This window comes from Hemiscyllium ocellatum, chromosome 3, assembly GCF_020745735.1.
Source record: "Hemiscyllium ocellatum isolate sHemOce1 chromosome 3, sHemOce1.pat.X.cur, whole genome shotgun sequence".
Taxonomy (NCBI): Eukaryota; Metazoa; Chordata; class Chondrichthyes; order Orectolobiformes; family Hemiscylliidae; genus Hemiscyllium; species Hemiscyllium ocellatum.
This window is the reverse complement of record NC_083403.1, coordinates 89,798,760-89,817,324: the sequence shown is the minus strand read 5'-3', so window position 1 is coordinate 89,817,324 and position 18,565 is coordinate 89,798,760. Positions and strand designations below refer to the sequence as shown.

The following is an 18,565-nucleotide window of genomic DNA, read 5'->3' as shown; positions in this document are numbered from 1 at the left end:
GCAGTTTCAATGCTTGTCCAGATGCTTCTTGAGTATTGCCAGAATACCTGCCTCCACCACCCATAGCACATTGATTAGTTCTACCACCCTCTGAGTGAGATAAAGTTGTCCTCTGATCCCATGTAAATGATTTACCCCTCTCTTTTAAAGTTATACCCTCTGGTCTTAGACACGTCTGCCATGGGGAAAAGATTCTTATTATCTATCCTATCTATGCCTCACATAAATTTCTATAGTCCAGTTGGATTCCCCTCTCCGCCTCCTCTGCTCTGTCTCTCTTACTCTGTCTCTGTCTGTCTCTCTCACTCTCTGTTTCTCACAAAATGTGGTCACCACAACAGCACACTGTATTCCATCTGTGGCTGGACCAATGTTGCAATTTTATAAAACAAGACATCACTGCTCCTATATATCATGCCCCAGCTAATGAAGGCGAGCTGTAATTTGTGGTTTGGCCATACATTGGACAAGGAAACAAAAGAAACCATATAATTTATTCCCACCTTTTACTAAAAATGTCCATGTGTCCCCAAACCCAACAACCAGTTTTGCTCTCCACAAGTATATACCCCTCTCTTGCAATTCTATTCCCTGATTGGAAAGATGCAGTGCTGGCTCCCTATCACAGACACATACCCACCTTTTAAAGGAAACTTCCTAACCTTCAGTTGAAATGTCATTTCTTTGGTTCATAATGCATGCATGACACTCACTCCTCACTTCTTTTGCTTTGTTGCTCCCTCCTTCTCAGTTTGTCGACCTCCTCATCTGCTTACAGCCAATCTTTCTTTCTTTCTAGGTTTGTGTGGAGGTAGTTCTTCAGGCAAAACCACTGTAGCTAACAAGATCATTGAAGCCTTAGATGTTCCTTGGGTGGTGCTGCTTTCTATGGATTCCTTCTATAAGGTAGCATAACTTTGCTTCCAATGGTTTATATTGAATGTGCTCTATGTAATTATTTAAAGCTTTGAAATTTTAATGTGGGATATTATAATCATTAAATATTTTGCTTTGCTATTTTTATGCTGATGTAAATGTCTTCAGTGAAATGACAAATAGAAGAGTGAAAATTCCACGAATTTTGTGACAAAAATCGATTGCCTTCAATGGACATCTCATTTTTCCATCTTTTGTTTCTGCATTTTCCTAGATCTAAAATTATGTTAGTGTCAGAATTTTTTAATTTAGCCACACTGCTGCATTGATAACTTTTTTTCTGCAGTAGCCAATCCAAGTCATTAGTTGTGTCTGAATGTAGTTGGTTGATCACTTCTTATATGGTGTGCTTGCATCCCTGACCTATTCCAGAACCTTTTTGAATAGGAGAGGAAAGTGAGTTATTGATGTAGGTCAATTCGGTCTGCAATAAATGCAACGTTAGTTTGTTCAGGCCTTTTTGATGGAATTCAAAAACCTCTATCTATTGCTTATAAAGGGAGAAGAATATCTTGAGACTGCTATGCCTACTCCCTGCTGAATGAAACTACAGGATGAGATCCTCCTTCATTTTATATGCAGCACAATTTCTATGTCCAGTACAAGTAGAGACACTTTGCAGGCATTCACCCCAATGGGAGTCCTTATAATCTGCCTTTAGCCTGCTTCCACACTACTGAAGTTCTACTAATTTTATGTTGCAAATAGCCATGGAATAAGCATTGGAGAGATACTAACGAGAGAAAGCAGAGCTGCAAGGAAATATCCCGTAAGCAAAGAGGATATGAACAGAGAGCAGGGCTTGGGCCTACACTTATCTAGGAGAGAGAGTATTGAGCTACTCGTTCTGCTACAGCTCTGGAACACTGGGTTTGCAAACAAAAAAGTATAATTTTGGACATTGTGACGATCGTGCTTCTTTAGAAGAATGTAATGAGAGACAAGTTTGCGACACAGTTGCCTAAGCTGTACAGGTGGGATTTGGGATGGGAGAGTGAAGAACACTGGATTTACAATAATGGTAGATTTGATAGGAAACCAGTGGGCATTTGTGGCTATAAATGTGACTCAACGATAGTATGGTGCCTCACTGGTGCCAAGCTCAGATATCATAAATTGGCTGCAGAACATTTTTTTTAATGGAAGAGTCAAGAGTGAGTGGTAATGGTCAACATTAGCGCTAACAACTTAGGTACAAAAGAGGGATGAGGTTCTGAATATAGAATTTAAGGAGCTAGTTAACACACTGAGAGACAGAATCACTCATGCAGTTATCTCCACTTTTCTGCCTTTTCATTATAACATTTGATTCCCTCATGGGGAGGAAACCAGAGTTAATGTTTTGAGCCCCATGGTCCTTCACGAGAACAGAGTTTTTCCAGCACTACATTTTTTGTTTCAAATTTTCAACATCCATAGTTCTTTCGTTGTATTATCTCTTTGATTCCCGTACTGATTCGAGGCTGAGAGACAGATTTTAATAACCAAACCTCCACAGCGCTCTGCATTTAAGAATTCCACAATTCACTACCCTCTGAGAGAAGAAATTCCACCTTTTAAAGGGCAATGCCTTATTTGTAGATCATGCCGCCTTGTCCTAGACTTTCCCGCAAGGGAAAGCCATTTCTCTGAATACACATTGTCAAAGTCCCCTTAACAATTTTGTATGTTGCAATAATGTGTGACTCTTGTACTCATTGGAATTCAGAAGAACAGTGAATGTACATTTCTTTAGGTCAAAAATACCCGCAAGACGAGTGAAGGAGGCACAACTAGGAGGAGGTCGATCGAGTTGTATGCTTGAGCATTGGGAGAATTTCAGAATGTAGCAACAAAGGACATGAAGTTGTTAAAGAGAAAGAACAGAATGAGTCTAAAATAGCAAGAAATGGCTTGTGAAATCATGTTATGGGTATTCATGAAGCAAGACTAGTGCAGCCAAATGTGGACCCATTACAGGCAGAGACAGGAGAATTTCTAATAAGAAATGAACTTACCTCAGGGTTCAGCGGTCTTCATTTCTTCAGTAATTGAAGTGGAAGGAGTGACAGCGAGGACCAGAGGCCTGACAGGAAGGCAAATTTTAAAATATATAAACTTACCTCCTGTATAGGCAGAGTGCATGCTGAGCAGGAGCAGACACGAGATTGCTGGGTAAGTGTGACTTTATATTTGGGCAGTTGCTTTACCCAAAACACTACTCGGGTAGTGTCTCCCACCCACCCTCTAACCAAAAAAATGTTTCTGTGTGCTGGATTGGTAAGTGTGCTAGTTTTATTTTTTTTTAAGTTTTTAGCAGTCTCATTGGAAATTTAGAATAGTGGGAATGGAGGTTAGGGCAATTGAATGTTCCTCCTGCAGATTGTGGGAGGTAAGGCTCATCACTAGTGTCCCTGCTTGACTGCATCCGGGGGAAATACACACAACTTCAGCTCCTCAAAAATTGCATTAGGGAATTGGAACTGGAGTGGAAGCTGGATGAACTTCAGATCGTTTGGGAGGCAGAGGGGGTACAGAGCTCTGGTACAAGAGATGGTAGATAGGCTACCATAGGAGGATGGAAAGGGAACTGGCAGGCAGCGCTATGATCCCTGTGGCCATTCCTCTCAAAAACAAGTATATCATTTTAGATACTGTTGGGGGTTGTGGGTGGGGGGAATGAGTTACCAGGGCTAAGCAATGGGGAACAGGTCTCTGGCACAGATTCTGTCCCTGTTGCTCAGAAGGGGAGGGGAAAGAGGAGCAGAGCATTAGTCATTGGAGACTCCATAGTTAGGGGGACAGATAGAAGAAGGTTCTGTGGGAACGACAGAGACTCCCGCTTGGTGTATTGCCTCCCAGGTGTCAGGGTTCGTGATGGCTCTGATCGTGTTTTCGGGATCCTTGAGGGGAGGGAGGGCAGCCCCAAGTTGTGGTCCACATAGGCACCAATGACATAAGTAGGAAGAGAGATGGGATTTAAGGCAGAAATTCAAGGAGCTAGGGTGGAAGCTTGGAGCTAGGACAAACACAATTGTTACCTCTGGTTTATTGCACCTGCTAGTGAGGCGAGAAATATGGGGAGAGAGGAGTTGAACACGTGGCGAGTTTGAGAAGATTTGTAGCTCAGGTTGAGGTTCTGGATATAGGTTCGCCCGGAGGCCCACTGAAGATGTTACCTAGTAGGGTGACGAAACTTCTGGAAATGAACCTTCCAGCTGAATGAGCAAACCTGCGTCCAGTTGAACACGTAGCTGCAGGGATGGTGCAGAAGTGAGGGCGTTGGATTCCTGGATAATTGGGGCTGTTTCTGGGATAGATGGGACCTCTATAAATGGATGGTCTTCACCTGAACCAGAGGGGTGCCAGTATCCTAGGGGAAAAATTTGCTAAAGCTCTCTGGATGGGTTTAAACTAATTCAGCAGGGGGATGGGAACCCAAGTTGTAGTTGAAATATACAGGAGGTTGAGAGTAGTGAGGTCTCAAATAGGATTTCAAGGTCACATGAGGGCAGTGACAACCAGAAAGATGATTTGAAATATATCTATTTCAACGCCAGGAGCATCTGGAATAAGCTGGGTGAACTTGCTGCCTGGGTTGGTACCTGGGATTTCGATATTACAGATAGGACAGGAATGGGCTTGGTTGTTGCAGGTTCCAGGATTTAGATGTTTCAGTAAGAACAGAAGATGGTAAAAGGTTGGGGGTAGGTGGAATGCGGCAGTGCCATTGTTAGTCAAGGACAGTGTTATGGTTGCAGAAAAGACATTTGAGGACTCGACGGCTGAGGTTAGAAACAGGAAAGGAGTGGTCACCCTGTTGGGAGTTTTTCATTGGCCTCGAAATAGTTCCAGAGATGTAGAGGAAAGGATAGCAAAGATGATTCTGGAAACGAGCAATAGCAACAGGGTCGTTGTTATGGGGCGCTTTAATTTTGCAACTATTGACTGGAAATACGATAGTTGAAGTATTTTAGCTGGGTCAATTTTTGTTGAATGCGTGCAGGAGGGTTTTCTGACAGGCCAACTAGGGGCAAGGCCACATTGAATTTGGTATTTAGTAATGAACCTGGCCAGGTGTTGGATTTGCAGGTAGGTGAGGAGTTTTGGTGATAATTCGGTTATATTTACTTTAGCAATGGAAAGTGGTAGGTATACAATGCAGGCCAAGAGTTATAGATGGGGTAAAAGCAATTATGATGCGATTGTGCAGGATTTAGGATGCATAGGATGGGGAAGAAACTGCAGAGGATGGGCGTAATTGAAATATGGAGCTTTATTCAAAGAACAGCTACTGCGGGTCCTTGAAGAGTATGTACCTGTCAGGCAAGGAGGATGTTGTTGAGCGCAGGAGCTGTGGCTTACTAAGGAACTTGAATCTCTTGTCAAGATGAAGAAGGTTGTTGGCGCTTAGGATCAGGGAAAACACTAAGGCTTTTATAGGTATATCAGGAATAAAAGAATGACGAGAGTAAGATTAGAGTCAAAGACACTATTGCGAAGTTGTGCAAGGAGTCAGTGGAGATAAGGGAAACGCTAAATGAATATTTTTCGTCAGTATTCACACTGGAAAAAAGTGTTGTCTAGACGAATACTGAGCTACAGGCTACTAGACTAGATGGGTTTGCAGTTCACGAGGAGGTATTAGCAATTCTGGAAAGCGTGAAAATATAGAAGTCCCCTGGGCTGGATGTGATTTTACCCTGTGATTCTCTGGGAAGGCAGGGAGAAGATTGCAGAGCCTTTGGCTTTGATCTTTTTGTCATCATTGTCTACAAGAATAATGCCAGAAGACTAGAGGATAGCAAATGTTGTTCCCTCCTTCAGAAAGGGGAATAGAGACAGCCCGGGTACTTATAGGCCAGGGAACCTTACTTTTGGTTTTGTGTAAAGTGTTGGAAAAAGTTATGAGATAGGATTTATAATCATCTAGAAATGAATAAGTTGATTAGGGATAATCACTATGGTATTGTGAAGTGTAAGTTGTGCTTCACAAACCTTAGATATTCTTTGAGAAGGTGACTGAACAGGTGGATAGCGGTTGATCTGGATTTCAGTAAGGTGTTTGATAAAGTTCCTCATGGTAGACTATTGCACAAAATATGGAGGCATGGGATTGAGGGTAGTTTATCAGTTTGGATCAAAACTTGGCTAGCTGAAAGAAGAGAGGGTGGTGGTTAATGGGAAATGATCATCCTGGAGTTCAGTTGCTAATAGTGTACCACAAGGATCTGTTTTGGGGCCACTGCTGTTTGTCATTTTTATAAATGACCTGGATGAGGGCATAGAAAGATTAGTTATTAAATTTGCAGATGACACAAAGGTTGGCAGAGTTGTGGATAGTGCCAAAGAATGTTGCAGGTGACAGAGGGACATCGATAAGCTGCAGAGCTGGGCTGAGAGGTGGCAAATAGAGTTTAATGCAGAAAAGTGTGAAGTGATTAACTTTGGAAGGAGCAAGAAGAATGCAAGAGGACTAATGGTAAAATTCTTGGTGGTGTAGATGAACAGAGGGATCTCTGTATCCATGTACATAGGTCCCTGAAAGTTGCCACCCAGGTTGACAAGGTTGTTAAGAAGGCATACGGTGTGTTAGCTTTTATTAGTCGAGGGATTGATTTTTGGAACAATGGGGTTATGCTGCAGCTGTACAAAACTCTGGTGTGGCAGCACTTCGAGTATTGTGTATATCTCTGGTCACTGCATTATAGAAAGGATGTGGAAGCTTTGAAGAGGGTTCAGAGGAGATTTACCAGGACATTGCCTGGAATGGACGATGGTCTTATGAGGAAAGGCTGAGGCATTTGAGGTTGTTTTTGTTTGAGAAGAAGGTTGACAGGTGACTTAACTGAGACCTATATGACGATCAGAATGTTAGATAGGGTGGACAGTAAGAGCCTTTTTCCTCAGATGGTGATGTCAGCACGAGGGGGCATAGTTTTAAATTGAGTCGTGATAGATATAAGACAGATGTCAGAGGTAGTTTCTTTACTCAGAGTAGTAAAGGCGTGTTACACAGTCTGCAACACTAGTAGTGTCACCAACTTTTAAGCACATTTAAATGGTCCTTGGTTAGACATATGGATGAAATGGTTAGATGGGCTTCAGATTGGTTTCACAGGTGGGTGCAACATCGAAGGCCAAAGGGCCTGTACTGCGCTGTAATGTTCTGAGTGGCAGAGAAACTTAAGTACTTTGTGCATAGATACTGTTTTGACTGAGGAAAACTCAGGTATTCTTGAAATAATTAAGATCTGAGGGTCTAGTGAAAGTTTGGAGCTAAAAAGTAGTATTAGTTACAAATGGTATTATTGATCAAGTGAATGGACCGAAAATTGACAAATCCTCTAGACCTTATGACCTGTCCCATAAAGTGGAGGAATAGTTGACTTCAGAGATGGTGAATACATAGAATTTTGTAAGAAGATAATCAATTAATTCTGCAGATCAGAAGGTTATAAACATCACCTCCATTGCTTAAGAAAGCAGGCGAGAGAAATCGTGGAACTTACAAATCTTCTTACCCTCACATCAATGACTAGGAAATTACTCAAATCTGTTATAAAGTATGTGATTATTGGATATTCCGGTCCAAATTGATGGCAGAGTCAAAGCTTGTCCACTCCTTCCATTTACTTTTAAATCTTTTTTTTTCTTGTTTCGTTTTTTTTTTCCCTTTTTTTTTTCTCAGCAATGTTCTGAGCACTCAGATTCAGCATGGACTGGGTGTGGCAGTCTCTGTGTGGATTGGTGCGGTGTTCTTTGAGCCCAGCATGTCGTTAGCATGGACTTTTGGACTCTGATTCCAAGGCAGTCTCCTGGCCTTGAGGTGAAGCCCGACATAGTCTGGAGTCAAGGCCTAGTGCTGACTAAATGCTAGGAGAAAGTGAGGTCTGCAGATGCTGGAGATCAGAGCTGAAAATGTGTTGCTGGAAAAGCGCAGCAGGTCAGGCAGCATCCAAGGAACAGGAGATTCGACGTTTCGGGCATAAGCCCTTCTTCAGGAATCTGACTAAATGCTAGGTGCTGACATGGGTTGGAAGGACTGTTATGGAATCATTGAGGTGTACAGCATGGAAATGGATCTTTCAATCCAATATGTCCATGCTGACCAGATATATTAATTTAATCTAGTCCTATTTGCCAGCATTTGGCCCTCCTCCTTCTACATCCTTCCTACCCATCTATCCATCCACATCCCTTTTTTAAATGTTGTAATTGTACCAGCCTCCTCCACTTCCTCTTGCAGTTCAATTCACAGCAGGTGACGTGTATGTCCCTTTTAAGTCTTTCTCCGCTCACCTTTAAATCTATGCCTCCAATTGTGGACTTGCCAACCCTGGTGAAAAGATCTTGACTATTCATCCAATCCATCACACACATAATCTTAAACTTCTAGAAGATCAGCCCTCAGGCTATTTAGTCTCTCCCTACAGCTCAAACCCTCCAGCTCTGGCAATATCCTTGTAAGTCTTTTCTGAGCCCTTTCAAGTTTCACTACATTCTTTATATTGCAGGGAGACCAAGATTGAATGCAGTACAGGGTGTTCTGGCATATTGTGACAGTTGTGTTCCTCTGCAATCTCAAGCGATAGAAAATTGCTATACGTGTTCAATAGAAACTTTGCATTATCCGAACAGTGTCCACAATTCATCAATTACATCATTGCCAATTCAGATTGACGAAACACGCATTAATCTTAATTACTTGTATTCCAAAAGTGGCCTAACCTATGCCCTGTACAGCTGCAACATGACCTCCCGACCCCTGACCAATAAGGGCTAGCACTTCAATAAAAGACCAATAAAGGAACCTGCACTTCAAGGTGTTTTTGTTTTTGTTCAGCAACATTCCCCGGCAGCTTACCATGAAGTCCTGCCTTGAATTGCCCTATCAACATGTAGCATCTCGTTTATCTAAATTAAATTCTATCTGCCACTCCTCAGCCCATTGGTCCATCTGATCACTGTAGTCTCATTGTAGTCTGTGATAACTTTGGCTGTCCACTACACCACCGATTTTGGTATCATCTGTAAACTTATTAATCATACCTCTGATATTCACATCCAGGTCAAGTGTATAAATGACAAAAAGTGTTGGACCCAGCACTGATCCTTGTGGAACACCACTGGTCGCAGGCCTCCAATCTGAAAAGCAATCCTCCATCACCATCCTCTGTGTCCCACCTTTGAGCCAGTCATGTATGCTGATGCTCTCTATATATTCCATCTGATCTAACCTTGTTAACCAGTCTACCATGAGGAATCTTGTCAAATGCCTTACTGAAGTCCATATGGACAATATTCATCACTCTGCTTTCATTATTTTTTTGAAGAAGTGACAAAAAGAATTACAATCAAGTTAGTGAGACACAATTACCCACTAACAAAGCCATGTTGATTATCCCTAATCGGTTCTTACTATTTCAAATACACATGAATCCTGTTCCTGAGAATTCCTTCCAGCAACTTGCCCACCGTGATGTCAGGCTTGCTGGTCTATAGTTCTCTGACTTTTCCTAACCACCTTTTCTTGAATAATGGCACCACATTAGCCAACCTCCAGTCTTCTGGCACCTTGCCCATGGCTGTCTGTGATACAAATATCCCTGCAAGGGCCCCAATAATCGCTTCCCTAGCTTCCCACAGAGTCCAAGGGTCCTGATCAGGTCCTGGGGATTTATGCACCTTTATGCTTTTTAAGACATCCAACACCACCACCCCTGTATTATGGACACTTTTCACGATATCACTTTTTCCCCCCCCCCCCCCCTTCAAGTTCTCTACCTTCCATATCCTTGTCCATCGTAAACACTGTAAATAAACTCATTTGTATCTCACCCATCAACTGCGGTTCCACCCATACATGGCCTTGCTGATCTTTAAGGGTCTCTATTCTTTCTCTAGTTACCCTTTATTGTCCTTAATGTATTTGTAGAATCTGTTTGGAATCTCCTTTTTTACCGTATTTGTCAAAGCATTCTTGTCCTCTTTTTGCTCCCTTGATTTTTCTCTTGGGTATGTTCCTACTGCCCTTTTACTCTCCTGGGAATTCATTTGATCCCTGTTGTCCCTACACCAACAGCCTTGCCCTTCGTCCTTACAGGAGCATACTTTCTCCTGTTTCTCATTATCTAATTTTTGAAGGCTTCTAGCATTGCAGCCGTCCCTTTGCCTGTGAATATCCATCCCTAATCAGGTTTTGAAAGTTCTTGCCTGAAAATGTCAAAATTGGCGTTCTTTCAATTTAGAACATTAAATTTTAGATCAGATCTATGCTTTTCTATCACTGTTTTAAAACCAATAGAATTATGATCACTGACCCCACAGTGCTTCCCCCAGTGACAGGGTAAGTGACTGAGCTTACTTATTTCCCAAGAGGAGGTCATGTTTTGCTCCTTCTCTAGTAGATACGTCCACATACTGAATTGGACCATTTTCTTGTACACACTGAACTAATTTATTTCCATCCAAGTGATTAATTAACACTGTAGCAGTTCCAGCCAATGTTTGGAAAGTTAAATCCCCAACCATTACCATCCTATTATTGTTACAGATAACTGAGATCACTTTGCAAATTTGCTTCTCAATTTTCAACAAGCAACTGAGCAGTCTCCAGTTTATTCTGAAGTTTTTAATTTCCTTATTTTTCTAATTTATTCTTATGATCTGAAATGCTGGACTTATTTTATTTATCTTTTCAATGGTTTTTATCCCTAGGAATTTAAGCATTTATTTGTACCTAGGTATCTTTTTATACCCAGGATTGTACAACAAGTGGCGATTTTATAAACTTTTCGCTCCTACAGCTCAGCAAGCAAACCTACACCCTAAAACTTTTCACTCTACATGTTGTTCTGCTGTAATGTGACAGTTGCGTTCCATTGCAACCTCGCGCTATAGAAATCTACTTAAGAAAATTGCGCTGTAGAAGGTCACTAAAACAAAATTGTGATACCTGTTCAGTAGAAAATTCACATTTGACAAATTCTGGATGTTATTTGTATTTCGCTTTTATAGCCAATTTGTGTTGGTGAAACGTGTGATATAGCAGAACAACCTCTACTCATTTGAGTATATAATGATAAATAAAGCTATCACGAATTCAAAGTTGTTAGAAAATCATTGGGCAGAGTCAACATGGATTTATGAAGGGAAATAATGTTAAACAAACCTGATATAGCATTTTTAGAAGATGTTACTAGCAGAATCAATAAGGGAGAATCCATGGATGTGGTGTATTGGATTTCCGGCTGTCTTTTGATATCCCCACCAGAGGAGCTTTGAACATAATTAAAATTTATGGCATTGGAGGGCAATACACTTATCGTGATCAAGGATTTTTAATAGACAGAAAGCGGAAAGTGAAATAGGAATAAATAGATCATTTTGTAGGTTGGTAGGCTGTGACCAATGAGGTACCACAAGGATCAGTACTTTATCAATGATTTGTATGTGGTGGCCAGTAGTCATATTTTCAAGATGCAAATGACATAAACTTGGTGGAAATCTGAGTTGTGAGGAGGATACAGAGGCTTCAAGTTGCATTAGACATGCTGAAGAAGTGCATAAGAACATGTCAGATATCATATAATTGAAAGGGAGGGTAAAACTCAAGAAAATTACAATTACTCGAGGTGTTGGTAAATGGTTGCAACTGCAAGTTGCCAAGGTCCTGGTTGATTTTATCCTAGGATCTTAAAAGAAGCTAATGAAATTATTGATGCATTGGTTTTAATTTTTCCGAAACTCATCAGATTGGGATATGGTTTCTTTTAGATTGGAATATAGCTAATTTAATTCATTTATTCAAAAAGGGAAGAAAGCAGGAAACTACAGACTAGCTATAACATCTGTCATAAAGAAAATGTTAGAAGCTATTGTTAAAGAAGTTATAACTTGGAAAAGTGCAAGGTAATATGATAAAGCTAGCATGGTTTTGTCAAAGGGAAGTCATAAAAAATTAATTCACCGCAGTCCTTTTGCTTGCAAGTAAAGGGGAAATCCAATGATTTATTATATTTAGATTTCAGAAGATGTGATAAGGTGCCACATCAAATTGCAGAAAATAAAAGCTCATGGTGTATGGGTAACATATTGACATTAATAGAAGTTTAGCTAATAGAAAGCAGAGAGTTGGAATATTTTATTTTAGGCAGGCAGCATGTCAGAAAGGAGAACAGAATGTATAGTACCTTTTTAACTATTTAAAAATCCAGTCAAATCTATTACAACTTAGTGATGCTGTTCCAAATACTTACCACATCTCCCATAATTGTTCCCTTGGCAAAAAACGTGAAAACAAACAGGAGAGATGCCAGAGCGACAGAGAGAGAATCAGCATGGAACTGTTTTTGACCAGTAGCTCAAAAAACTGACTGCTGGCTCAAATCCAACCAAACCTGGGAGAATTGCCCACTCTGCCTTCATTGTACAAGTGTTTTCTTTAAATCTTAGATACTGCGTCAGGCAAGAGTTTTGTTAGCTATAATCAAATTGGCCCTCAAACCCCTCTTTTTTTTTAAAATAAAGAGGACAACCTGACCTTGTTAAAGGAGCAACATCCTCACAGCTCCGCACTTTCTGAAAAACCGTCAGTATCCGAAGATGGTTTCATTTTAAAGCCCCTTAATCCTGCACTGTTCATACACTACAACACCCAATACGTTACAGTGACGATAAACATGCACTACTACATTCTGTTTCAGTCCGTTTATTCCTGACACCAAATGCCTCTGTTGAAACTTGGATGAGAAACAATGCGTCACAATCATGTTTTTTTTTGTCTTGCCACGTGCACCATTTTCAAATTGAATGGCTGTAACAATAAGCTCCATCTAAACCATCGTAAATTTCTACACAAGCTTCAATGGGTTATGATCATTGTATATGATTGTGTGGGAAAAGATTTGCTAACCCACGATAGGCCTACAAAAGCAAATTGGCCAACTTGTACCAGGACACCCAGAATTCCTGAGCACTCACGAACTGGGTCAGATAGCATGCAGACAATGGAATGCGCTTTAAGCTCCCGTGGACAATGACTGAGATCTCAAAGCCCAGTAACACCAAAGCCACACAAAGAGCAGGACAGACAGACAGGCACCACAGGATAATGGAAGCACTTCAGAAAAGACTTTAACACCTTCCTGTGAAGATGAATGGAACCATGGTACTGTCTGGGTGTTGCATTGTGTGAAGGAACAGGACATTCATCAGATAAATGTTTTCCAATTAACATCCTTGCAACTAAATTACTCCATTTCCAGAAACATTGTAGTTTCCCATTTCTCAATCAGTGTCATTGTGCAGCATTACTATAAAACTGGTCTCAGCCTCAGCTCTGGGAGAAGAAATCAAATTCTCTGTGCAGACTGTCAGTTCTGTGTCAGCTGGTCTGTTTTCTCCTCCAGTGATATTGCTTGCAGTAAATGGTTTGTCAGTTTCCCTTCGAGCTGTGTTTTGTGGTCTCTAACCTATTGGGCAAATTTCTCTGACAGATTGTCTCCGAGACATTATAGCTAACCTAAATATTGAAATGTTGTTACACCTATACTAAGCTCAAAGTCTCCTTTTCGACTGTCAAATATTTCTGCGGGTGAACGTTCAGTTTCCTGGAGAAATACCCGATTGGTCTTTCTATTTTCTCATTGTCTTCCTGTAAGAGCATGGCACCAACACCTACATCACTCTCATTGATAGCCACCTTTAAATAGCTTTGTGTAGTTAGGTGTGGCTAACACTGGGGCAGTAGTTAACACAGCTTTCAGTCTGTCAAATGCCTTCTGACCGTCTGCCTTCCACTGAAACATCTTGCCCTTTCTTGAGAAGCTCAGTGAGTGGAGCAGCCACACTGCTAAAATTTGGTGCAAATTTCTGATTAAAATCCACTCAGTCCCAGGAATTGTGGTACTGCTCTTTTTGCAGATGTAAGTGGGGAGTTGCTGATACTCTTTGCTTTTGTATCCCGTGGGGCCATTTGTCTATGTCCAGTAGCATCGCCAGGAAGGTGACTTGGGCTTTTAGTCCGGTTTATCATCAAGCCTGCTCCCCGAAGTCAATCGAACAATAAAGATAATTAGCATGGAAACAGACCCTTGCTGACCAGATATCCCAACCCACTCTAGTCCCACCTGTCAGCACCCTCCAAGTCCTCCTTATTCATATACCCATCCAGATTCTTTTGAAATGTTGCAATTGTATTAGCCTCCACTACTTCCTCTGGCAGCCCATTCCACTTGACATCACCCTCTGTGTGAAATAATTGCCCCTTAGGTCTCTTTTATATCTTTTCCCCTTTCACCCTAAACCTATGCCCACTAATTCTGAACTCTCCTACCCCAGGGAAAAGACCTCGTCTATTTACCCTATCCACGCCCCTCATGACTTTATAGACCTCCGCCTCTGACACTCGAGGGAAAACAGCCCTATCCTATTCAACCTCTCCCAATAGTGTAAAACCTCCAACCCTTGCAACATATGCAGAGAAAAAATGAGGTACGAAGGTAAACTGGCCAAAAATATAAAGGAGGATAGTAAAAGCTTTTTTAGGTATGTGAAAGGGAAAAAAATGGTTAAGACTAAAATTAGGCCCTTGAAAACAAAAACAGGGAATATATTACCAAGAACAAAGAAATGGCAGAAGAGTTGAATTGTTACTTCAGATCTGTGTTCGCTGGGGAAGATGCAAGCAATCTCCTAGAGGTAACAGTGGCTGAAGGACCTGAACTGAAGGGAATTTATATTTGCAAGGAATTGGCGTTGGAGAGACTGTTAGGTCTGAAGGTTGATTAAGCCCCTGATGGTGTACATCCCAGGGTACTGAAGGAGGTGGCTCTAGAAATTGTGGATGTGTTGGTGATTATTTTCCAGAGTTCGATAGATTCGGGATCAGTTCCTGTGCATTGGAGGGTGGCTAATATTGTACCACTTAAGAAAGGAGCGAGAGAGAAAGTTATAGACCAGTTAGTCTGACCTCAGTGGTGGGAAAGATGCTGGAGTCGATTATAAAGGATGAAATTACAATACATCTGGATAGCAGTAACAGGATAGGTCAGAGTCAGCATGGATTTATGAAGGGGAAACCATGCTTGATAATCTTCTGGAATTTTTTGAGGATGTAACTCTGAAGACGGACAAGGGAGAGCCAGTGGACGTAGTGTACCTGGACTTTCAGAAAGCCTTTGTTAAAGTCCCACATAGGAGGTTAGTGAGCAAAATTAGAGCGCATGGTATTGGGGGCAAAGTACTGACTTGGATTGAAAATTGGTTGGCTGACAGGAAACAAAGAGTAGTGCTAAACGGCTCCCTTTCGGAATGGCAGGCGGTGACCAGTGGGGTACCGCAGGGATCAGTGCTGGGACCGCAGCTTTTTACAAAATATATTAATGATATAGAAGATGGTATTAATAGTAACATTAGCAAATTTGCTGCTGATACAAAGCTGGGTTGCCGGGTGAAATGTGAGGAAGATGTTAAGAGATTACAGGGTGACCTGGACAGGTTAGATGAGTGGACAGATGCATGGCAGATGCAGTTTAATGTGGATAAATGTATGGTTATCCACTTTGGTGGCAAGAACAGGAGGCAGATTACTACCTAAATGGAGTCAAGTTAGATAAAGGGGCAGTACAAAGAGGTCTCAGTGTTCTTGTACACCAGTCAATGAAGGCCAACATGCAGGTAGTGAAGAAAGCTAATAGCATGCTGGCCTTCATAACAAGATGGATTGAGTATAGAAGCAAAGAGGTACAGGACCCTGGTGAGACCGCACCTGGAATATTGTATGCAGTTCTGGTCTCCAAATTCAAGGAAAGACATTCTGGCTATTGAGGGAGTGCAGCATAGGTTCATGAGGTCAATTCCTGGAATGGCAGGACTAACTTACGTTGAAAGATTGGAGTGACTGGGCTTGTATACCCTTGAGAAAGTGAGGACTGCAGATGCTGGAATACCAGAGTTAAAAAATGTGGTGCTGGAAAAACACAGCCGCCCTTCATTCCTGAAGAAGGGCTTATGCCTGAAAAGTCAATTCTCCTGCTCCTTGGTTGTTGCCTGGCCTGCTGTGTTTTTCCAGCACCACATTTTTCAACTCTTGTATACCCTGAGTTTAGAAGATTGAGAGGGGATCTGATTGAGACGTATAAGATTATTAAAGGATTGGACAACTGGAGGCAGGAAACATGTCTCTGCTGATGTGAGAGTCCCAAACCAGAGGACACAGCTTAAAAATAAGGGGTAGGCCATTTAGGACAGAGATGAGGAGAAACATCTTCACCCAGAGAGTGGTGGGTGTGTGGAATGCTCTGCCCCAGAAGGCAGTGGAGGCCCAGTCTCTGGATTCATTTAAGAAAGAGTTGGATAGAGCTCTCAAGGATAGTGGAATCAAGGGTTATGGAGATAAGGCAGGAACAGGATACTGATTGAGGATGCTCAGCCATGATCATAATGAATGGTGGTGCAGGCTCGAAGGGCAGAATGGCTTACTCCTGCACCTATTGTCATTCTCATAAATCTTTTCTGAACCCTTTCAAGTTTCACAACAGCCTTCCACTAAGAAGGAGATCAGAATTGCACGCAATATTCCAAAAGTGGCTGTCCAACCGCAACATGGCCTCCCAATTCTATACTCAATGCTCTGACCAAGAAAAGAAAGTATACCAAATGCCTTCACTGTTCTATCTACCAGCGACTCTACTTTCAAGGAGCTATGAACCTGCACTCCAAGGTCTCTTTGTTCAGCAACACTCCTTAGGATCTTACCATTAAGTGTATAAGCCCTGCTAAGATTTGCTTTCCCAAAATGCAGCACCTCGCATTTATCTAAATTATATTCCATCTGCTACTCCTTGGCCCGTTGACCCATCTAATCAAATGTTGCTTCTATATGTGACTAAAAATCACCAGATCATCTATATAGACAATACAATTGGGTAATCTGGAAATGACCTTATTTGTTAATCTTTGAAATGTGGCTGGTGCATTTTTTTTTTGTAGCTTTAAACTGGTACAGTCCATTCGGCATAATGAAAGCCAAAGATATCTGCCAGTATCCTATGAGCAAGTCCAACTTAGAAATATAAGTTGCTGGTCCCAACTTTTCAACGTGGTCTTACCAATATAGATCTACATCAGTCTTTGTGACTGCACTGATTTTTGCAATAGGCCACACATAACCATTGGGTGCCATCTGGTTTTGGCACCATTACAATGAGTGAGCTCCAGTCACTGTAACTCACTTTAATTATGTCAGCTTAGAGCATGTGTTCAATCTCCTTTTGAACCTGTGCTGTTAAATGCTATCGAGCCAATTCCCTTGCTTTCTTTTAATCATTCCCTAAAATCTGACACTTAGTCCAAATATTTTGGCTTTGAATTGTAGCATACCAATTTCTCCTTTTAATCAATTTTAGCCGTCTGTCTTCATGCCTAAAAACTAATTCAGTTGGTCTGAATTTGGTCAATTCATTTGGTGCAATTCTGATGGCAAAAAGTACAAGGGGAATTCCTTTATCCCAATCATCTGGATAGTCTTGACTATAAGTCTTGACATGGTCTTGATATCTGATGCCACCTTTCTTGTGCTCCCTGTGATTCTGGATGGTATACAGTAGATTTGAATTGTTTTGTTTCAAGCTATCCATAACTTCCTTGAATACTTTTCTTGTGAAGTTTGACTCTTGACCTGATTATATCTAATGAAAAATTTGAGTAATTCCTCTACAATCCTTTCTAGAAGTGATGGTGTGTAATGGAACAGCTTCTAGAAATATGCTGGATACATTCATTATTGTTACCAAATACTGGTTCCCACTTTTTGTTTTAGGTAGGGGTCCTACACAATCATATAAGAGTCTTGTAAAAAGTTCCTCAAATGCAGAAATAGGTATTAAAGGTGTGTGTTTTATACTGCCTGTGCTTTTCCAATTACCTGACAAAATTCAACTACATGAAGGAGAAAGTCAGGACTGCAGATGCTGGAGATCAAAGCCAAAAATTGTGCTGCTGGAAAAGCACAGCCGGTCAGGCAGCATCTGAGGAGCAGGCAACTCAGTGTTTCGAGCATGAGTTCTTTCTGATGACGTTGTGACCTCCATAACCACACAGTCAGGAAAAGTCCCAGCATATGCATCTTTTATAGTTCATAAAATAGAATCCCTACAGTGTGGAAGCAGGCCATTAGATTGATTCCCTACAGTGTGGAAACAAGCCCTTCGGCCCAACAAGTCCACATCGACCTTCCGAAGAGAAACCTCCCAGGGCCCATTTCCCCTACATTCACCCCTGACTAATGCACCTAACACTGTGGACAATTTAGCATGGCCAATTCACCTAACCTGCACGTATTTGGACTGTGGGAGGAAATCTGAGCACCTGGAGGAAACCCACGCAGACATGGGAAGAATGTGCAAACTCCACGCAGATGGTTGCTTGAGGCTGCAATTGAACCTGGGTCCCTGGCGCTGTGAGGCAGCAGTGCTAACCACTGAACCACCATGCCACCCATTCAGTTGTCTGAGTTTCCACTGGCTTTTCAGCTACAGTAGGCAGCAATTGTACCTGTGAACCAGTTATATCATTAGCAAGGACAGATCCACACCGACCCTCTGAAGAATAACCCATCCAGGTCCATTCCCCACCCTTTTGGTCT

At 41.6% G+C, this 18,565-nt stretch overlaps 1 protein-coding gene across 2 annotated transcripts in view; it reads left to right on the top strand.

Annotated features, from left to right (window-relative positions):
* Positions 1-18,565, top strand: part of si:ch211-243j20.2 (uridine-cytidine kinase-like 1) — a 197,853-nt gene that overhangs the window by 30,621 nt on the left and 148,667 nt on the right. The window contains exon 3 of one of the 2 annotated variants that reach the window (XM_060851760.1): positions 800-906. The exons of the other annotated variant lie outside the window; for it this stretch is intronic. Coding sequence (XP_060707743.1) covers positions 800-906 — 107 coding nt within the window. The remainder of the gene's footprint in view (positions 1-799; positions 907-18,565) is intronic. 2 annotated transcript variants of the gene reach the window in all.